The sequence below is a fragment of the Mytilus trossulus genome, chromosome 13 (genome assembly GCF_036588685.1).
Source record: "Mytilus trossulus isolate FHL-02 chromosome 13, PNRI_Mtr1.1.1.hap1, whole genome shotgun sequence".
Classification (NCBI taxonomy): domain Eukaryota; kingdom Metazoa; phylum Mollusca; class Bivalvia; order Mytilida; family Mytilidae; genus Mytilus; species Mytilus trossulus.
Window position 1 is genome coordinate 5678560 of NC_086385.1, and position 22847 is coordinate 5701406.

A 22847-nucleotide genomic window follows, 5' to 3' on the forward strand; every position below is an offset into this window, starting at 1 on the left:
TAGGAATGTCTGTTTAACAGATGCACAATAAAGATTTCCCTTTTTCGTTTTCGCAGTTCCATTATTAGTTTGTCGTACCCACAAAATCATCATCGACATTTGACGAACCCGCAAAAACGATAGTGATCCCATTTATAATTCAGAAAGAATTGCTTATCGTTTTGTCGCTCAAACTGTTAGTTTTCTGTAGCGTGTTTTGTGAACAACTGTTTTTGTCTTGTTTGGTATCCCGTGGATCTATAATCATTCAAACAATTTTGTATCGAGTTAGAAAAAGGTCTAGAAACAATCGTTTTTATAAATTTTATCAATTGATCAATATTGGAGATGAATATCATTGTGTGTGGATTTGTCCTGTACATCGAACACTGTTTGCCAAATATTAATGTTCATCGAAAAATAAACAAAAGCTTTTATTTTTTTTTAGCTGGATAAAGAAGCTTTAGAGAGAAACTACGTACCAAGTAATTAAAATTGTAATGGAAATTAAGATAAAAAGTTAACAGTTAATTTTATTAATTGTGACTGTTTATTTAACGCATCATGTAAATGTAGCGGAATTTGATGAGACTGTTATTAAATTGAGAGGGTTAGCGCTATAGAACCAGGTTTAATCCACCATTTTCTACATTTGAAAATGCCTGTACCAAGTCAGGAATATGACAGTTCTTGTCCATTCGTTTTTGATGCGTTTTGTTTTTTGATTTTGCCATGTGATTATGGACTTTCGAAATTGATTTTCCTCTGAGTTCAGTATTTTTGTGATTTTACTTTTTAATGTGTTGTACAAATGTATGTGTTTTTATACGTTTATTTAACTCTACATACTTCATTTGTTCTCTGTATTCTGTTATATTTGTCATATGTGTAATTACCTTTCTATATTTTTGTCGTTGGTGATACAATAAAGGTTTATTTCACATCGATTATCTTGTTTCTTTTTTTGGTTACACGCCATTATTTCAACAGCCCATTAGTCATACAACCAAATATTCCGACAACTCATCCATTGCTCCGACAGCCCTTTAATCCGACAACCCATTAGTCCGACACTTATATAATGTTCTTATGTTTAAGAAAATTCTCCTAATATATTACATACTAGGTAGTTCGAATACTTTCCATACTCAATAAAATCTGTATATAGAATAGAACAGAATAGAATATTTCATTTTCCAAATTACAGGGTCTATAAAGAGCATATATATACCCGGCCACGTCCACTTGTATTTTTGTCCATCTGATGAGTTAAGCCTTTTTCAACTGATTTTTATAGTTCGTTCTTATGTTGTACTGTTATACCACTGTCCCAGGTTAGGGGGAGGGTTGGGGTCCCGCTAACATGTTTAACCCCGCCACATTATTTAGGTATGTGCCTGTCCCAAGTCAGGAGCCGGTAATTCAGTTGTTGTCGTTTGTTTATGTGTTACATATTTGTTTTTCGTTAATTTTTTTACATAAATAAGGCCGTTATTTTTCTCGTTTGAATTGTTTTACATTGTCTTATCGGGGCCTTTTATAGCTGACTATGCGGTATGGGCTTTGCTCATTGTTGAAGGCCGTACGGTGACCTATAGTTGTTAATGTCTGTGTCATTTTGGTCTTTTGTGGATAGTTGTCGCATTGGCAATCATACCACATCTTCTTTTTTATATATAAATCAAGAACAACAAAATACAGTGCGAGCTACTACTAACTGATGATACCCCCGCCCAAATATTTCAGTTTACAGGTTGTGGTTGAGTTATGAATCTGAAAAAGCATCACACGTTATTGCCGACTTCAATATCCCTGTAATGTAGTTCATGAGAAAGATGCGACGAAAATATTCATGGGACGGACGAATGAACTAAAGGACTGACAGACTGACTGACAGACGGACGGACATAGGTAAAACAGTATATCCCCACTTTTTTATAGGAGCGATGGTATATTGATATGGTCAACATTTAGACATTACAATACTAGCATAATATAAATATTTTTATAAGACCGTGCATAAGCCTCAGTCCGAATCGGAGCAAAAACAAAATAGAAAAAACAACTACCTCATTGATATCAAATAACAGTATCAAGACCTGTTCTACAAGTCAAACGAAATAACAATAAAATCATATCTTTTCTCCATTATAGCAAAGTTTTCTTGTGTTTTAATGAATATGATTTTCGGGAATGTGAATTGTTTTTTGCTTAAATATATTTTTTTTTTCTTCAAACAATGAACACTGACAAAGGCAAACTTGACACTTATTTTTCATTTAAAGATTGATGTCAAAAAGAAAATTAGTTTGATATCATTGATTTTAAGAAGAGGCAGTTTTAAAACATCAAAACAAATTTCGAAGATTTATCATGTTTATCTTGCTTTTCATAGTTCTGACAAGTGCTACAAATATGTCGAAAGAGTTCATCCCTCAAATTATTATGGTGTGAGCATTTTATTGAAAAATGACGCTCATCCTCAACTTTATTAGCTGAACAATTCAAACAGTAGCACTCAGATCTTGCAATACGATATTTTGAGTATTTTGAGTATCTGGAATTATTCAATTCCTAGTGTAAAGGGTGGGCACTGATTCTTAATGAACATATCTTTCCAACCTACTGGTCTATGTACAATTTAACATTGATAAGTCAATCGCAAAATAAGGAAATCTACCAAGTTCTGACATCACAGCTATACAAAATTACAATTAGTGAAATAATTTTCGCGCCTTTTCGTATATACTAAAATCGTTTAATATGTATTTACAGAATAATTAAAAAAACAAATAAACAACGGATATCATAAACACAACTATTTTCAGTTTTGAAAGACTTCGAATTCCGTAAAAAAAAATACACTATACAGAATTTAAATTACGTGTATATATATGCAGAATACGAATTATGTGTACAGATTCTCATCAAACTATTCTAACAGATTTGGCGGGATCAGAATATGATTTGCTTTAAAAAATACAGAATCTATTCTGTATATTGGATATTGTGTGACTCCAATATAACCAAATCCAACCCGTCACTGTTATGATTAGGTGGGCGACTATGCAATAACCAATGAATAGTAGACAAATCAAGAGTAAGTCCAGTAGAAGGGAAATCATTTTACAAAGACACACTCGAGACGAAAATGTCACACATTGTCTTTAAAACATGATTTTTTATCCATAAAAAAGAAGATTTGGTATTATTGTCAATGATACAACTCTCCACAAGAGACAAAAATGACACAGAAGTTAACAACTATAGGTCATTCCATTACATTTGTTATTGGCTTTGAACTATATCTTTCAATAACTGCGAATACTCTCAGATCTGTACTTTGTGTTTCTGTGGTTGTTAAGTCATGTCTGATCGATTGCTATTGGAAGTGCTGTTTACTGTGTCCGTATTTCGTGGATTCACATTTCCGAAAATGATCATTTATAAAATCGCACGGCTAGGTGTCTTGGTAAAAGCTAGAATTGCTCATCTTTTCGGAACACATATTTTGTTCTATTTGTCATTTTTTTTTTAAAAGGGTTTGTATTTGTCTCTTTTTTTCTCATTTTGACTGTCGCTACATTAGTCGTTAATTTCTGCGAAAAAATCAATTTTAATAAAACTCAGATAAGTGATACAAGGAGTAGAACGAGTTGCGACCAAAGATGGCGGGTAGCGTTATCCAACTGTGATATATTTACTTATGCAGTTAAAAGTGGTTAAATCTCATTCTCTGATGCGCGAAAGTGGGAAACATAAGATCAAGTGAAAAGAAGATAGATTAAGACAAAAACAAACGTTAAACGAAAGAGGGACGAGGGTCAGGACTAAGCAGTTGCAAGACTCCAATATACTGAGACAAATATCCCGCATGAGAAGAAGAATCGGAATGAAAACGTACAACCATAAATATTATAGAGAACAAAGATGCTCTTTTTAGAGAAAATGTACCTATACACTTAAGATGGATGCATTGTCGGAATAATGGGCTGTCGGAATAATGGACTGTCGGAGTAACGGGCTGTCGGAATAATGGTTGTAGGATTAATGGGATGTCACCCCACAACTTCTTCTTATAATGAGTATAATCATCATGAGTTTATGCACGCCACATTCTATTCGTGACGTGTCTGTCGCAAGTCAGGAGCTTGAAATTTTGTAGTTGTCATTCGTTTCTGTATATCATATTTGTTTTTTCGTTCTTTATCTTGTACACAAATCAGGTCATTAGTTGTCTCGTTGGAGTTGTTTAACATTTGTCATTTTAGGGGCTTTTGTAGCTGACTCTGCGGTATGGGTTTTACTCATTGATGAAGGCCGTACGGTGACCTATATGATATGACAGCTGGTCTCTTATGGAGTGTTGTCTCATTTGCAATTATATAACATCTTCTTTTTATTATATATAAATATAAAAGGAAGATTCATACCATCTCGTCCAAGAACAAAATGATGACCAGGAAATTTATTACAACGTATGCCCACATAAGGTGTTACAAAAGGATAATGATCAAACAAAAAAGGCTTTATTTTGTTAATTAACAGCAAAGGTGTTGAAACAAAATGCATCAATGACAAATCTGTCAATGGAGCCTTTTTACATTCAATGTTGAACAGGTAAAAATCCAGTTACATTTGTCGGAATGAGGGTAGCATTTCAGCTTTTAACTGTGAAGCAAAAGGTAAAAAATTTCTAAATTTTAATTCTTGTATTAATAATTTTTCAGTAATATGTTACTTAAAAGAGTATACTTTGAATGCAATTTATTCGAATCCATAACTACATCTAATAATAGTTATCAAAGGTACCAGGATTATAATTTAGTACGCCATACGCGCGTTTCGTCTACATAAGACTCATCAGTGACGCTCAAATCAAAAATATTTATAAACCCAAACAAGTACAAAGTTGAAGAGCATTGAGGATCCAAAATTCCAAAAAGTTGTGCCAAATACGGCTAAGGTAATCTATGCCTGGGATAAGAAAATCCTTAGTTTTTCAAAAGTTCAAAGTTTTGTATACAGGAAATTTATAAAAAGACCACATTATTGATATTCATGTCAACACCGAAGTGTTGACTACTGGGCTGGTGATATCCTCGTGGACGAAACGTCCACCAGCAGTGGCATCGACCCAGTGGTGTAAATAGTTATCAAAGGTACCAGGATTATAATTTAGTACGCCATACGCTAATAAGTCATAAATGGCCAACAATAAACTCGAAAAAGGTATCAGCGTAATTTAAAAAAAAAACGAATATTGATTGAAAATTTTAACGAGGTGTTTATGACTTCCATAACTTTCTAACTTTTACGTAATATTGTAGAGAAAAGCTGTTTGTTTTAAATTTGCAACAAGAAGTTCCCTTTTCTGCTTATCACAGAAAATAGCAGACGGGCCCCTGAGACCATCTTTTTTAGACAAAATTTCCTTTTGGTCTTTACCATCGTTTGATATAAGAACCACATTCGACGATTCCTGTCCAACAACAAACACGTTTCCATTAGTATCTACAGTTATTCCTCTCGGCCATTTCAAAACTGAATCATCTTTAAAAATCCAACAGGGTGATCCGTTAAGATAACAACACACAACTTCTTCCTTAATGTTTTCAGTGTAGTATATCTTGTCGGCGAATGTTGATACGTAGGAATATCGTGATAAGTTACAACTGATCACTTGAGACGTAGTATAATTTGCAGTGCTTACTTTGTATATACCATGTCTTCTTACACAGACAAACAGCGAGTCTCGATTACATGTAATTCCATATGAATGATCAGGAAGTTTTATGAACTTTACTTTTCTTCGTTTCTCGATGTTTACAATTTCAAGTCCAGTTGTATAATTCAGGGAATTCCCGGATGTTATAGCGACATGTTTCTCATCGACACGTGTTATGTCATACCCCATACAATTTTCAAGTGACATGCCATATTTTATGGTACCATCTGACGCCAGAAATTTAAATTGTGCGTTTCCACAATGATCCGTGATCAAAAAGTTGCCTTCTGACATACAGCAACCCCTCACTTCTTCACCTTCTGTTGTTATCTTCTTCTGCAGAATTAACTTGACATCGTTTACAGTCTTTTTTGGTGTTGCTACATGTAACTGTGCTTGAATATCTTTCGCTCTGCAAAATTCAATATTGGAAGATCGACTCTTCATTTCTATTGTTGCCAAATTCTTTAAATTGTTCAAAATATCATGCAGACCTGTGTCTACCTTACACACTAGTTCAATGTCCTCGAAACTTTTTGCTTTTATCAACGACTGCAGATATCGTTCATTTTCGTTAACTTTCACCTCAATGTCTTTAATTCCAAGAAATATTTGAAGATCGGATGCATGTTGTTTGACGCTTTGGAAATTAACCTGACATTGATTTATCATGGTTTCTTTTTCTTTGACCGACGATAAGACTTTCTGAATCCTCTCCTTACATTGACTCTCTTTATCTTTAAGATCTTTTATAACTTTTCTCTCAAGAATGTCCAAATGTTTGTTTATTTCAACTCTTATCTGTTGAATTTCTTTAACATGTCGCGTTCTCATTTTTTCAATGTTAATCACATTAGCATTTCGGTCTTTTTTCATTATATCGATGTTTTTTAATAATTCATCCAGCCTTGATTCTAAATCTAGAAATTGACCCGAGGTCTTGACATTTATGGTTACATTCTCGAGAGTACTTACGTTGCATTGACGATGGCCATTGATGCATTTGAAGCAAATAGGTAAGGCATGGTCAACGCAGTACTGTTGATAGTGTTCATCATGTTGAATACATGATTGCTGTATGTCAGTTATGAATGATGGGATCGACTTGTAATCGGAAATTGGTATGGTTTTGTGCCTTCGTGTGGCTTTCAGTAATTTGTGATGTTCTTTGCACTCATCACAAATGCCTTCTTCGCATTCTGGACACCAGTGCTCGGATTGTTTCGTTAATTTTCGAAGTGAACATATGCCACACATACTTGTATTAGTTGCCATTGATTCTGAAGAAAACAAATATTTAGAAAACATCTATTTGGTTTTCGTACAAATTTGTGAATTATAAATCACCGTTTATGTGTTTTGTGTTTATTTTATATACTTTATACGGCATTTGAAAGCTTATTAATAGAGGCACAAAAGGTATGTAGCCGATATGTTGCACAACGCATTAGTGAAGTGACGGAGGACCTGAACGTTAAATACTAGGGAACATTAAGAAATCGCTTATCTTGAAAAATAGGATGGAGTATTGTGACTCTTCAGTCTATAATTACAGAAAAATATAAAACACTATTTGAAAGCATATGATAGAAAAACAAATTGGGTATAATCAATATGTACTGCATTAGACGAGTTACGCAGGAATTAAATGTCGAATAGACAGCTAATAGTGTTTAGCGAAAGGTGCTTTATTATAATAATGCATTCAAATATAGTTATACCAAGCATGGTATCAATAAGCTGCAATGAACAAAGTGTCAATATGTAGCACCTGACTCCCAATGTGGGTAATGATAAAAGTAATAAGAAAATATAACAATTAAAAGAAAAAAAATTAATACATCCACTACATATAAAATAAGCTACAATGAACAAAGTGTCACTATGAAGCGCCTGAACTCAAAACGAAGTCGCCAAACCGAGGGAGAAAAACAAATTGAAAAAATATATATATATCTAAACATGTTAGAAAAACAACAAACCAAAAATATAATAATACACCGGCGCACATACCCTAAAACTGACTACCAATCAAATAATTAATGGCTTACGTAACCCGATACATATCAAAGATAGCCTGTTTAATGTTAGTCTGAAAACAGTTAGTTCGCCAGTCTCCGTGATGTTTCAATAAAATTTCAGGAATACCAGCCTTGGTGGCTAATGTAGCCCCTCCGTGCCTCAACGAATGGAAAGAATAAAATGAAGGGTCTAAGCCAACAAAAACAATTAACTCTCTAAAACGATTCAATAAAACTGATCTAGATAAAGGCAATAATTTACCATTTACAGGTAAGGCAAAAACGGGAGCATTCTTTTCACTAAGTATTAAAGACACAAGATGAGTATAAGCTCGAACAGGACACATTAATGGCTCGACTGAGCAACATAGAGAAACCTGATGTGTGTAATCATGATCTTGTCTAGTCTTTGACCATCTCAATAAAAAGAAGATATCCGGTTTACTCACAAAGACATTCTCTCTGATCAATTGTTCACGAGAATTTAAAGGTGTCGAACTCCTGCTGACTAGATTTGACGCCCTAAGCATACAAAAAAATGCAAACGTTAGAAAACACCTTAAACAAGCATCTAAATAATCATAAATATTCACCATCTAACAATGTCAATTAAATGTGTCGGTAACAGTGGCAATTTCGACACAGCCACATACTGATTCTTATGGCTCAATCATATTAAAATCAATTTCAATTCTGAAGATAAAAATGGTTCCACAGTAAAACCAGGTCTTAATGCCAGAAATATAAATCTTAACAGATGTAAAACTGCTTAAACTCTTAAATAGAAAACATGCATCAGCACACACTGTATTCTTTACACAAGGAAATAGTCGAAATTTATAAAACACACAATAAATATGGTATGCATTAAGTTGGCTCTTCAGATTAGTATAAGAACCAGGCCGAAAGGCTTCAGCCTTAGCAAGCTTGACCTCTTTCTGTTAAACTGCTGTAGACTTCTAGACTTCAGACCTGAAAGTCATATGACTACAGTACTAGTAATTAGATAAAAAAAAAACAATGTCATATTAATTATCAAAGTTAGTCGTATCATAGAAAAACAAAATGCGTATAATAAACATGTACGACATTAGACGATTTATGTAGGAAATAAATGTCAGATTAGTGTCTGAAGGGTTATAGCAGTCCATGCCATAATTCAAAATAAGCTATTTTCTAATGTTCCCGCGTATTTCGACATGTTGGTCCTCAATATCTCCTCTAAATGCCGTTGAACATATTGACTAGTATATACCTTTCGTTCCTTTATTGACAAGCTTTCGAATGACGTATAATGTTTGTATGCAATTAGGGGCCGAAGGATCGCAACAGTCCATTCCATTATTCAAAGTATCCAATTCATTTTATTCAAAGTTGACTCTTTTCAATTTCCACACGTATATTGGCACACGTAACCCATTGCGGCACATATAGTTAACAACAATTTTGTTTCTCTTACAATAAGGTTTCAAATGGTGTATAAAGTTTTCTGTAATTAAGGGCTGAAGAATCGCACCATTCCGTTCCATTGTTAATAATAATTTTCACGTGAATTGTAGCATTTAGGTCCTCCATAACCCCTCTAATGGGTATTGCGACACAATCGACAAGTTATATCTATAATTTGGGGATGTAGAATAGCAAACTTTAAGGCTGAGTGAAAAAAAAGACAATATATTGCATTTTAGTTTTTATATTTGTTTTGGTCCATAAATTAAAACAAGGAATTTGTGTTAAAAATAGTTCGGGACATCCACTAGTTTATCCTCCGAAATAAAATAAATAAACAAAGATAAAAATTACAAACGGTTCATTACTACAAATGTTCAGTATACTTCAACAATATAATCTATGATTGACCCTTACACTGATATTTTATGAATTAGAAATTTCATTATTACTGACTATTGATATTTGAATTAAGGCGACAGTAGATAAACGCTGTAAAAAAATCAACAAAAAGAATTTATATAAGTTTCGAAATAAAATTAATCATATTGTCACAATGCAGGGGCGGATCCATCCACTTTTAAAAGGGGACTCCAACCCAAGAGAAAGAAGGGTGGTTCCAATAATATGATCCAATTAAAAAGCATTGGTCGTTAAAAAAGGTGTGTTACAACTCCCAAAACACATCCCCTCCTGGATCTGCCACTGCAATATCATTTTGTTCTACTTCATTCCATTTTGATTGTACCTTTTAATTGTTTTGCTTAGATATAAATTATAATAGCTAGACTCTTTAGAATGATACTGAATATATTGTTCAAATGTACTAAGCGAGCAGCACGTCTAATTCAAATATGGCGGCAAATAAGTGTAGTCTTACCTGTATTTAATAACGAACACTCAGATATAGTCAGTCAACCTTATATCTAAATCAGGAGGTAAAATGATCATAAATTATGACATCGAGATATCTTTATCTTGAACGCACCTTGCGTGCGTCACCACTTATTTTAGTTTAAAACCAGGTTTAATCCAACATTTTCTACATAGAGAAATGCCTTTGCCAAGTCAGATATATGACAGTTGTTTTCAATTCATTTGATATGTTTGAGCTTTTGATTTAACACCAGACCAGGTCATTTTGAACAATTTGTCACTCGGCCTGAAGACGAAAAACAACTCATCAAGCTGGAATATAGTTATGGCACCGTTTTATCCAAATAATACACATTTTAAATATTGGGTGTTTTTTTTATTTTGAATAACAATTTAAATAACATTGCACTATTCTACATTTAACTGTAAAAGGCTAAATAGAAAAGGCTTTAATATAAAAGTAAAGAAACACACAAATATAAACATACAAAATGGAGACAATTTTTTTAATAACTCAAAGCAATTAGGAAAGTCCAGCAACAGACTGTTAAGGGTCTGGACGGGAGATTCTCCATTTCTGTACTTATTTATTTTTGGCACATTATACTCTATTCTTTTTATTTATTATTATTTTTTTTTTTATTAATGTCCTCTATCCTTAGTTTTAGGTCCTTTGTTCTATAGTTTGGTCCATATTGTCTATGCTCTTGCAATTAACTCTTAACATTCTGATATTTTTTTCTTTATATACAGACAAATATCAACTGATTACTTTCTAGTGCATGTCTAGTTAAACAGTAATGTATTAATAAAAAAAAATCTATTATTTCTTTTCTAATTTCAAAATAAATATTACAAATTTTTATATATATATATATATGGAAGTAATAGTTTTTCATGATACGTCCCATGCATGCTTGAAACGAAGCGACTTAAATAAAACTCTTTTTTTATTTAAATGTGTAGCACTACATCACTACATGCACTCTTTAGCAAAAACATCACAAATAGCAAAACATATTCTTTAAAAAAACATCTTAATTTACATGCATACACTCTTTCTTACTTGTAACTTATTTTTATGTACCAAAAATTGAAGGTTCAAAATAAAATACTTCATCGGACAGTTTACTATATATGTATGTTCAAGAAGAACATAGAAAAAAGAAGAATCGGAATAAAAATTGCAATGGCCATGTTCAAACTCCCCGGCAGTTCCAGTTCCGATCCGCATACGGGCCCGAATACTACTCTACACTGGAGTAAAGGAAAATAGTTCCGGAACGGAAACGATCACTGTCCGGAGTTTGGGCCATGTTGTGTGTTAATAAAGTAAAAGTCACGTGCCGTATACAGTAATGAGACAGCAACTAAACGACACAAACAACAAAAAAACACTAGATAGCAGGGGCGGATCCATCCACTTTTAAAAGGGGACTCCAACCCAAGAGAAAGAAGGGTGGTTCCAATAATATGATCCAATTAAAAAGCATTGGTCGTTAAAAAAGGTGTGTTACAACTCCCAAAACACATCCCCTCCTGGATCTGCCACTGCAATATCATTTTGTTCTACTTCATTCCATTTTGATTGTACCTTTTAATTGTTTTGCTTAGATATAAATTATAATAGCTAGACTCTTTAGAATGATACTGAATATATTGTTCAAATGTACTAAGCGAGCAGCACGTCTAATTCAAATATGGCGGCAAATAAGTGTAGTCTTACCTGTATTTAATAACGAACACTCAGATATTTATTTTTATGTACCAAAAATTGAAGGTTCAAAATAAAATACTTCATCGGACAGTTTACTATATATGTATGTTCAAGAAGAACATAGAAAAAAGAAGAATCGGAATAAAAATTGCAATGGCCATGTTCAAACTCCCCGGCAGTTCCAGTTCCGATCCGCATACGGGCCCGAATACTACTCTACACTGGAGTAAAGGAAAATAGTTCCGGAACGGAAACGATCACTGTCCGGAGTTTGGGCCATGTTGTGTGTTAATAAAGTAAAAGTCACGTGCCGTATACAGTAATGAGACAGCAACTAAACGACACAAACAACAAAAAAACACATAAAAAGTTTCAAAACTAAACAGGTGTATAAAAATTATGGAACTTCTTAGAAACGACACGAGTGTTTAACCCTAGATACTTATTTCGTTAAAAAAAAACATGTCTTTAGTGGAATCTCGACAAGAACCCAAACATAACTACATAGTAAAGGTCTAATGCTTTGACAAATGGAAGATTTTAACGACCTTGACAGCCCTTACACGGTCGGTGTATGAATAAATTTGTGTTGCGGTTTTTCGTGTTTATACCCATTTGAAGATCCTCAGCGATGAGATAGAAAAAAAATCATTGACAGTTACTTCATGATAGTAAATCCTTTCAAATCTGCCTTCTGCCTTGATCCTGACACTGAAATACAAGATAGATCAAAACAATACCATCTGTGTAGTAAAGACTTATTAAAGATATAGAATGGTTATGTGTTTATCTACTTATTTTCAATCAGGTAGATTAAATTGTAGGTAGCGATATTATCAAAAATGAATATAATAATAAAGTTTGATTTTCGTGTCACGGGCTTCGGGATTTTGAAGGAAAAAATGGTCTCAAACCGAGCATCGGGATTTTGAAGAAAATAATTGTCTCAAACCGGGCATCGGGATTTCGAAGAAAAAATACAGGTAACGTTTTGAGAGGAAGAAGTTCAAAATCTACCGGCCCCTTCCCCTCCTATAAATATGATTCTAGGGGTGTACATTTCCTTCTGTAACAATGAACAAAACCCACCGTAATTAACATTCGGAGACTATTCTATGAGAAATTATTTAATGATGCAATGTTGAATTCAAAGGCGCAAAATAGGTATGTCGTCAGAAATTCGTCCATGCATTACAAATATCCAACTTTTCTATTTTTGCTCGCTTCGTACAACTTGAATCAAGGACTGATGCAATCCTCCTTAGCTAACAAAACAAGATTACATTTGAAATTTGTCACACTAGAATGCTTACAATGAACAGTTGATAATAGTTTTCTTAAATGCAGCGTAAAATTTACAGCATTTACATTTCAGAAAAGAGATAGAAATATTTTTCAGGACCAAATGTTTGGCAGTGTTTATATATAAAAAGATCATATATACTTCAGTGTCATGCAGTTAAGTCTAGTTCAATTTTTGCGCGGAATGACATTTATTAAAGTCTCAACCTCTGTGCATATATCTTCATTGCACGTAATTTTAGACAAAGGTCGTCGTAACCTATGACATGAAAAACTCGAATTAGTTCTTCAATATTCGCTAGAGGTCCTTTAAATTCTTTCCAGAATAGCATGGCATGGTACACCCTATCTTGCAATTTGTCCTTCCCATAATACGTCTGCTCAAGTTCCGCCATTTTTTCTTCTGGGAACCGGAACTTCTTCATCAGGTACCGTAACTCGTTCTTGTTCAAATTAGTCTTGATAACATTGATCATCTTCATTAAAAGCAGTTCTGAAAAGATAAAAGAGGCACATGATTCATGAATTTAGTCATTTCTCTCGACACCTGTCCACATGTAATGTGCCATAGCCAAGACAATTTTTGTGTGTGCAATTAACACTTCACTACATGCTTCTGTCTAATCCAAACTTGTTCTGAAGATCAATCATATCACATTTTCTGCATTGTGAACCTTGTGAACCTTGTGAAACCGAATACCTGCCAAAACAGAATAAGATCTGAAGTCCCGAAAGGGTTCGGTTTAGTAAGGTTTCACTGTAGTTATACCTGACTATGCGGTATGGGTTATGAGCATTGTTAAAGACCGTATACAGTCCCCTATAGTTGTTTACTTCTACCATATGGTCTCTGATAGAGAGTTGTGTCATTTGCAATTATACCTCTTTCTTTAGTTTTATATCTACATCGCTTATATCTATTGATTATTACTCATGATATTAGCCCTAAATTGTGAATATTTGACAAGCTTCTGTGATAATGCTCGAAGCTGATATAAAAAAGTAAAAAAATGAATGCACATGTTTTCGATACGTTGACCTCTGAATCACGACTGTGGTAAGTGAGGTGGTAAGAAGGAAAATATAAGTCATCATAGTATTTTCATTAAAAAGAATTCAAGTGATAGACGAAGAAAGTTCAGTGGTTTTAAGTCTTCCTTTTAAAGCAGACTAACGAAATCCATAACATTTTTCAAATACGATTACAGCTCTTCCATAAAAGCATGCCAAGCAAACCTTTGATCAACTTACTTGCTATGTTTGATTGGATGTTTGTAAACAACAGGTATGTAGTCTGTGTTAATCTGTTTACTATACAGTGTATATACTGGAATTTGATTGGACAATACACATTTACCTCATTTCATGCCAATTTTTATTGTCCAATCAAATCCCAGAATGTATATAGAACAAATTGAAACTCCACCTACCTATTGTTTGCAAACATCCAAGCAAACATAGCAAGCAAGTTGATCAAAGTTTTGTTTTGCTCGCTTTTAAATAAAAGCTGTAATAATCGGGGTTTTTTCCTTGTCCTATCATATTTACTAATTTTATAATGTAACACTTTCAGATAAATTATGACTCAACCGCTTTCTCGATTAGCAGTTTCCATACTGTGAACTACATGTTAAAGATACTTCTGTAGACTGAAACTAGAAGGCATTTATAATATAAAGTAAGATGCAGTGTATTAGAGTTAATCACTAATACTTAACGCGGCAACAATGCCTGAAGATGACACGAACTTTAATTCCTTTTTTGTTACTTTAAAACTTAAGCCTAAAATGTTATAAGGAAACGAGAGTTACGTTTTTTAAAACTTAAAACAAGAGACATTACAAACATTTCTCAGAAGGAACATTTTCTAGTTATTCTATCTGCTAAAATGTACTCCAATTAATTATATATGCGTCATTGGCGGATCCGGAGGTGTCCGGATGTTTGAACCCCCCTTTTTTCAGACTATCAATGCATTTGAATGGGAGCATATGGTTGGAATTCCCCCCTTTTTACTCTGGGTTGGGACCCCTCTTTTAAAATGGCTGGATCCGCGTATTGAAGAAAATAGATCTTCTTTTATTTCTAACCGTTTTCCGCAAGACCTATTGTTTCAGTGAACAATTATAAACTTCAATGAAAGTGGGTGTATTCCTATTATATAGATATAAGAAGATGTGGTATGCGTGTCAATGACAACTCTCCTTCCAAGTCACAACACGCTAAATATAAACAGTTATCTGTCATAGTACGGCCTTCAACACGGAGCCTTAGCTCGCCCATGCAAAACAGAAAGCTAAAATGGACACCAAAATGACATATTATAAAACAATTATAACATGAAAACGAATGGTCTAATCTATGTAAAAAAAAAAACGAGAAACACTTTTGAATTCACATTACTATTAGACGTGTCACGTTACTTTTCTATCCCAATTTCGTATTTGGTTTTGATTTTATATTTGTTATTCTCATCGGATTTTGTCTAATGCTTAGTCCGTTTCTGTGTGTGTTACATTTTAATGTTGTGTCGTTGTTCTCCTCTTATATTTTATGCGTTTCCCTCAGTTTTAGTTTGTTACCCCGATTTTGTTTTTTGTCCATGGATTTACGAGTTTTGAACAGCGGTATACTGTTGCCTTTATTTTTGAATCACATCAACAAACGACAACCACTGAACAATAGGTTTGTTTAACTGAGTGCATTGTGAAAAATTCTTCTGTGATTAATGACTTAACTTTCTCACGACAGAAAGCAATACAAATAAGAAGTGAATGAAGAAGAAAGATCAATAACCATATATATATAAAGTGTTGATTCGATGTCAATAGAAAACCTATTTGTAGTCAGATACTATTGGTCGTTTGTAACTGATTTTCATACAATAGGAAAGTTTGTGACAACACCACGTGTCACATGTTTTAGCCAATAGGAAAACATATTATATAAAATCAGAGACTTATAATATATGTCTCTGATAAAATGTACTGTAATTGTTAGTTGGCCGAATCATATTATAATTTACAATTAAGCTCCTTCTACGAACTAGCCCATAGTTAGATTATTTACATAATTTCTATATTTGTTCTTTTAAATCTAAATTTTATGGAAAACATACTGATAACACATGTTTTAAATTTAAAAAATTATCTTTAATGATATTTGGTTTGAATTTGGTCAATTTTGATTTGAGGGGAACACCACAAGGGGGCCCCAAAATTCTTAGTGAAGGTTAGTCAATAAAGATATGCTTTAATAATTGTGCAAAATATATAATACTCTGAACAATGATTACGAAAAATCAAAATTTGTCATACTTTTCTCAACCTCTGATACAATATTCGAGTCACCTAGAAACAAAATTAAAATGATGTTTATGGGGGGAAAAATCAGAACACAAAGCAGCACTTGTGTGTCTTGAAATAGTATATTTTAGATAATGAGGTAACATTAATGTATGTCTTCCAATAAAAAGTAAATAAGAACAAACATAATTTACCTTCAAATTTGTTAATGAAGTAATCTACAAACAATCAATCATAGCATTATGTAAATATTTTACATCAATATGCAACGCATGGGAAAGCTTTTAATATCAACACAAATTTGAGGCAAACGACAAGATTTTGTGATGCTGGATATATGGGTTCAAAGGGTTCAGATTTTTGGTAAAGGAGTTGTAAAAGTTGTGGGATCATGAAAATTAAAAAAAATATTTATAAATTACCAAGAAATGGTTAATAATATCCCCGTATGACACCTCCTCAAATTTCAAGATCACTCGTGGATGCATATAGAAATAATTCGGCATGAAAGACTTAAATGTACTTTGCATAAGACAGGTCTCAGACACGTAGAATAAATATTGATAACGTGATATATTAAATGTTGTTTTAAAAAGAACTTCAATTGGCTAGTTGTTATCTAGAAGAGCTTTCGATAGGAGTGTAAAGGATCGTTAGTTCGATTTTTACTTTTCAAAATTTAAAATGCTGGGTTACATCATGAAATTTGGAAGATTTAGTATGATTGAAATTAGACAACTCTTCACTAGAGACCAAATGATGAATTCGTTAACAACTATATAGGTCATCTTACGGCCGTCAACAATGAGCAAACCACATACCGCAAATACAGTGAGCTATAAAAAGTCCGGAAATGACAACACTAGAATAACTGTAAATTTCTTCCTGTTTCAATTCTGGTTTATATTACGAACGAAAATGACCATGTCTTGCTAGCATATAACGTAAATTTTACATACACTTAAATAGCAATTTACATTTTACACTTGCAACTATATAAACCAAAAACCTCATTTTTAATTTTCAACATTTTTTTAATTCATAAGCATTTAAAAGCACCAGCTCCAAAGCAACGCGCGAACACAAATGAGGACACAATGAGCAATTTCAAAACTCACGTGCATGACTCTGGGACTGGAAATATAGGTCTTGATCTTTTCTTTATTCTTTAATTTTTATACCATTTTCTATCATTTTTTTAGCATTATTTAGTTTGTCCATTATTCGTTATTCCTTGTCTATTTTACTTATTTTTCTCTTGTTTGTAATTCCCATTTATTCTGCACTTTTGCCCATTAATTATTCACTATTTTGTAAACCCAATCCAGACACTCATGAATTTTTTTAATTATACATAAACTAACCTTCTCGTTCTAGTGCCCTTCTGATGAAACGACCAATCGGCTGCATTACACCACTAACACAGACGTCCATTGGTGGAGTTTTCAATGGGTTGTTATGGATACGAAGGTCCTTCAGCTTTGATAAATTGTCAAAGTTTTCTGGGAGGGATGTCAAACAGTTGTCGTTTAAATGCAAAACTTGTAACTGTGGAATATCGCAGATGCTTTTTGGCAATGTGTGAATGTCATTGTTGTCGGCGATAATCGATTTGATGTTGCGCATGCCACTTATGGTATTTGGAAGAGTTCTTAGCGAGTTCTTTGAAAGAATCAGATAAGAGATACTTGAAAACTCTATCTCGTCTGGAATAAGTGGAAGCTGATTTCCGTTTTCTTGGTCAAATTTTAACCTTTCTAGATTTGGTATGGAGAAAACAGTTTTTGGAAATTCTAAAAACTGGTTATTTGAAAGGTCAAGGTCGTTGAGATTCTCCATTTCAGCCACTGTTTCTGGGACTTCCTGCAGACGATTCGTTGACATGTCTAAAACCTGTAATTCTTTCAATGCACAGAGATCGGTATCAAATGATTTGATGTTGTTTTGGTTTATTTTCAAAACAACAAGTCTATCAAGTTGAGAAATGACGGGTGGGAGAAATTCAATCGAATTATTGCTTATATCTAATACCTCCAGAAGCTTGAGCTCGCAGACGACCTTGGGAAATATTGAAAACTTGTTATTGTTCAAGTTCAACTGACGGAGTCGAATAAGGCCTTTGAAGTCGTCTGCTAGAGTTTCGAGCTCATTGCCGTCTGCTGATAAGATTTCAAGATGAACCAGAGAACCAATGGCGTCCGGTAATGTCTTGAAATGATTATTTGAAAGCACAAGGGTATGCAGTTTTCGAAGATTCTCGATTTCAATGGGGAATGATGATAGATCGTTTTTCAGCAAGCTCAAAACTTCCAGCTGTGAACACCAGCATAGGTTTTCTGGAACTTCTTTGATGCAATTGTCTCCTAAATAGAGCTCTCGTAGGTCATAGAGTTTTGCAATTGTGTCAGGAATAACAGTGATTTTGTTGTTTTCTAGCCCAATGACCTCTAGCCGTTGCAATTGAAATAATTCCTCTGGTATTTCTTCAAGGTCATTGCTATTCAAACCTAAAATAGTTAGATTTTTTAATTGACCTATTTCTGGTTGAATTTCTTTAAGACGATTTCCAGAGAGTGCCAGCTCAGCAAGATTTTCCAACCATAAAACTTGAATAGGGATAAATTCAAAATCGTTGTCGTCAAGGATAAGTTTTTCTAAAGCTAGAAAATTTTCCGTGTCACGTGGCAAGTTTGTAATTTGGTTACCTGAGACAGTCAGTTGTTTTAATCCGTCAATTCTGCATATCTCAGGGCTCAAAAATTCAAGGCTGTTTCCATCCAATGACAAAATCTTCAAATTTTCCAAGTTTGAGATGGACTTTGGCAAATCTTTTAGCCTATTGTCGTTTAGTGTAAGAATTCGCAACTTTCGTAAGTAACCAATCTGTGAAGGAATTTCCTCCAGTCGATTTCCATTGACCCTGAACTCCCGTAAACTCTCAAGGCCAGACACATCTGGTAGAATTTCTTCAATGTCATTATCAGATATATCCAGTTGTATAAGTCTATCAAGTAAATACACAGTTCTGCTTAGAACTTTGATTTTATTTTTAGCAAGAACGAGGGTTTCTAAATTCTTCAATGAAATCAAGTCGTCAGGAATTCCACATAGATTATTGTCTTGCAAATAGAGCGTTGTGAGATTTTCATATTCAAATGTTTCCAACGGCACTTTCGGGATTCCCTTACATGACAAGTCTAAAGTCACGTATTTGCCTTGCACGTGCAAGTGTTCTTTCACGTTCACCTGGTTTCTGTCGTTTGTTTCTCCTTCGTCTACGATAGCTGTAAATCCCGTATTTTTTTGTACTATTTCTAAGATGTTATTGTCGGGTTCGATCATAACTTCCATTTCAGTGTAAGGCTCAGTCTCGCCGTTCATTTCTGAAACGAAAATGATTGAATTAAAATAGCATAACGCGTCCAACAATATTCACCGAGACAATTTTGTCAATTTACCAGAAAACTGAATCAGGAAAAGAAACTGTTGAGAATTGTTGTTTTATTGTAAAGTCATTTTCGGGAATTAACCTCGCCCAGCTGCCTTTGTGCTATAAAGAATAAACGTGGCTTTGTGGTTTAAGATCGAATAGAAAGGGGGATATGACCTTTATCGGGACTTCGGGATCGGGTGTTTTTAAGATCTGGATTGATACTTTCGGGATTTAAAAATTTCGGGATGTCGGGATTTAAATTTATTTAAATTCTTGACCTCGGGATTTCGTGTTTTTAAGCGCGGGGTTTCGGGATCAGGACCCCTCCTATCCCTTCCTCCCCACAAAAATACACGCATTAAGGTAAAAGGGAAATAGATATAAGAAGATGTGGCATGAGTGCCAATGAGAACTCTCCATCCAAGTCACAATTTATAAAAGTAAACCATTGTATGTCAAAGTAATGTCTTCAACACGGAGCACCAGCTCACACATACAATAAAAAAGTATCTACCACGATTAGGCATTACAAATGGAGTTAAACGCCAATCAATCAATAACAGTTATAAGATATGGTACGATTTTCAATGAGCCAATTTTACTTCAGAACTATCAGAATTAAAATCAGTAAAATAAATATTAGAGAAATGTATACATGTACCTTCTTCAATAATATACACCTTTTATGTCTAGCTATATCGTATCAAGGACTTCACTAAAAAAATGCTATTAAACGCCAAAGAACAAGAAATGAAAACGAAAACTTTTACATAAATAGTTATAAAAAGACATAAAATTAAAACACCGACTAAAACTTGGAATTCCTGTCGAGGTTTTGAAGACTTCAATGGTACAGCAATAACAGCCCCCCTTTTTTTCCCCTCCCTTGTGGATCAAATGACTTCAATTACAATTGATCAGTCTTCCGTCTTTGAAAAATTGGCACTAAATACGTTTATGTCTTAGCACTTTTTATCAATTTGTGACTAGATAATGAAATATAAAACAAAATAGGGGAAGGGGGTGAAGATTTTAGCATTTATTACGCGGTAGGTTGTTGAATGTTAATACAATGCAAATAACTGTACTAGGAGTATGCTTTTGAACCCATCTGCTTTGCTGGCTATAAAAAAAAATGCATGTCGGAATAAGTTCGGAAATCATAGAAATTAAAAGATGCCAAGGCGTTATCATAAAGTTAATAACAAAAGAGAGGGGTCCCATATGCATGCATCAATGATTTGGTTTACTAAACCCCTTTGTGTCAAGCATAATCACAAACAAAATATTATATGGGGACGACTTTAATTACAATTGATTCTACCGACTTTGAAAAATTGGCACTGAATATGTTTATGTCTTAGTACTTTAACATTTTTATCAATTTGTGACAAGATAATGAAATATAAAACAAGATTTTGGGGGAAAGTGTTTTGTGAAGATTTTAGCATTTATAATTATAGTTATTACGGAAGGTTGTGGAATGTTACTACATGCAATTTTTTTAAGTACTAATTAAAAGTATGCTTTTGAATCCATCTGCTTTGCTGGCCATACAAAATACTGCATGTCGAAATAAGTTCGGAAATCAGAGAAATTAATAGATGCCAAGGCGTTATCCTAAAGTTAATTACAAAAGAGAGGGGTCCCATGCATCAATGATTTGGTTTACTAAACCCTTTGGTCTCAAGGATAATCACAAACAAAATAATAAATAAAGACCAAATACAGTAACACAGTATATCTAAATTGCTTCTAAATTACCGAAGGGGTATACATGTTAACAAGAATGGTCTAGTGGTAATTAAATCGGTCAATAAATCAAATGACAGTTGTTTCAGGACAGCCCCGCCCCCTTTTTAGTTTATTTTCATTTACCTTGTTGTTTCCACGGTTCATGATAATCGTTACAAATAAATAGAGAATTTGGAATGGACGGAATGGAAAAAAGCGCGAGTTTGGTGTCATTTACTCTTAAACGAGAGAATCATCATACCTGTCATTTTGGGGGAATACACATCTCCCAGGACGCTAACGTTGCCATGCAAGGTGCGTGTCTCGCGTGTGTCGTGGATTTACGTGATGTGGGAGTTATCTGCCACGCGCAAGACAGGAAATGAAATATATAAACATGGCAGCCGCCAAGTCAAAGTTTCAGTTACAGATTTATTTAGATGTTTTTGATTAATATTTGTTTAGATGTTATAGTTTAACGTACTAAATCTATAGACTATTCAAGTCCATTAGGAAGCTTGTCATCTAAATAGTTAATTAAGGTTTGCATAGTATGTTTCTGATGTTTTTTAAAAGAAGGATATCTCGGAAGTATCCCCTCCCCTGAGTCGGGACCATAATCATATGACAGGACCAAAATATTTACTTTCGAAATAGATTTCTGAAAAATAAAAAATAAACGATGCTACTTTCTGGAACATTTTTGACTTAAAAATGAATATATTTACATTTGTAAAACTTATCATATTGCATAATTCTTAGAATCAGATACAGAGACAGGAAATGTTAGGGATAACAATTTTTGTGAATAAAATTGAGAATGGTAATTGGGAATATGTTAAAGAGACAAAAACCCTACCAAAGGGCAGACAACAGCCGAAGAAAATCTGGCACCCCTGTATACCTCTAGCCGATGTAGAATAAAGAAACATATAGCAATAAAATGTGCTATGTTCTGTTTTAATCTCTATAAGATAGTTTAAACTCCAAGCCAGATGAACACAAAAAAAAACATCAGTAATAATATGCAAACTAAGATGGTGAGAGTGCTGAAAAAAAGATAATATAAAAAAAAATATTATCATCAGTATGTTGATGGAGTCCTGAATTTTAAAGTATACTAAACAATTAAAGAAAAAACAAATTCCAATGTTGAAGTCAAGCACTGTGGATAATGCATGTTCAAATTTAAACTGAAATCCATGAATATAACTACAAATGTATAAGAAGCCACAAACTTAAGAACCCACAAATTAATGCCTACATATAAAAGTACTTTCAGTATATTTGATTCAGCTGTTCA

General features: G+C 33.7%; 3 protein-coding genes across 3 annotated transcripts in view; 1 reads left to right on the top strand and 2 right to left on the bottom strand.

Moving 5' to 3' along the window:
• Window positions 1–5293: 5293 nt before the first annotated feature.
• LOC134695354 (uncharacterized) lies at window positions 5294–6583 on the bottom strand. Its single transcript, XM_063556581.1, has one exon. It carries the CDS (start codon window positions 6581–6583, stop codon window positions 5294–5296), a length of 1290 nt encoding a protein of 429 aa, XP_063412651.1.
• Window positions 6584–13262: 6679 nt separating this feature from the next.
• Window positions 13263–21901, bottom strand: LOC134695115 (leucine-rich repeat and death domain-containing protein 1-like). Its single transcript, XM_063556308.1, has 3 exons — window positions 21807–21901; window positions 17742–19760; window positions 13263–13565 (listed from the first exon to the last, which is right to left on the bottom strand). The coding sequence occupies exons 1-3, from the start codon at window positions 21811–21813 to the stop codon at window positions 13267–13269; spliced, it is 2325 nt and encodes a 774-aa protein (XP_063412378.1). The 5' UTR covers window positions 21814–21901; the 3' UTR covers window positions 13263–13266.
• A 39-nt stretch (window positions 21902–21940) lies between these two features.
• LOC134695116 (dnaJ homolog subfamily C member 13-like) overlaps window positions 21941–22847 on the top strand; it is a 71585-nt gene continuing 70678 nt past the window's right edge. The window contains exon 1 of the mRNA XM_063556309.1: window positions 21941–22086. The gene's annotated coding sequence lies outside the window, so the exon portion shown is untranslated. The remainder of the gene's footprint in view (window positions 22087–22847) is intronic.

Bases quoted from the DNA above. Each gene is read 5' to 3' on its own strand.
- LOC134695115 (XM_063556308.1), bottom strand. The intron at 13,566-17,741 runs GTTAGTTTATGT...TTATCTTTTCAG, and splicing joins AAGGGCACTAGAACGAGAAG to AACTGCTTTTAATGAAGATG.
- LOC134695354 (XM_063556581.1), bottom strand. From the start codon at position 6,583: ATGAAAAAAGACCGAAATGCTAATGTGATTAACATTGAAAAAATGAGA.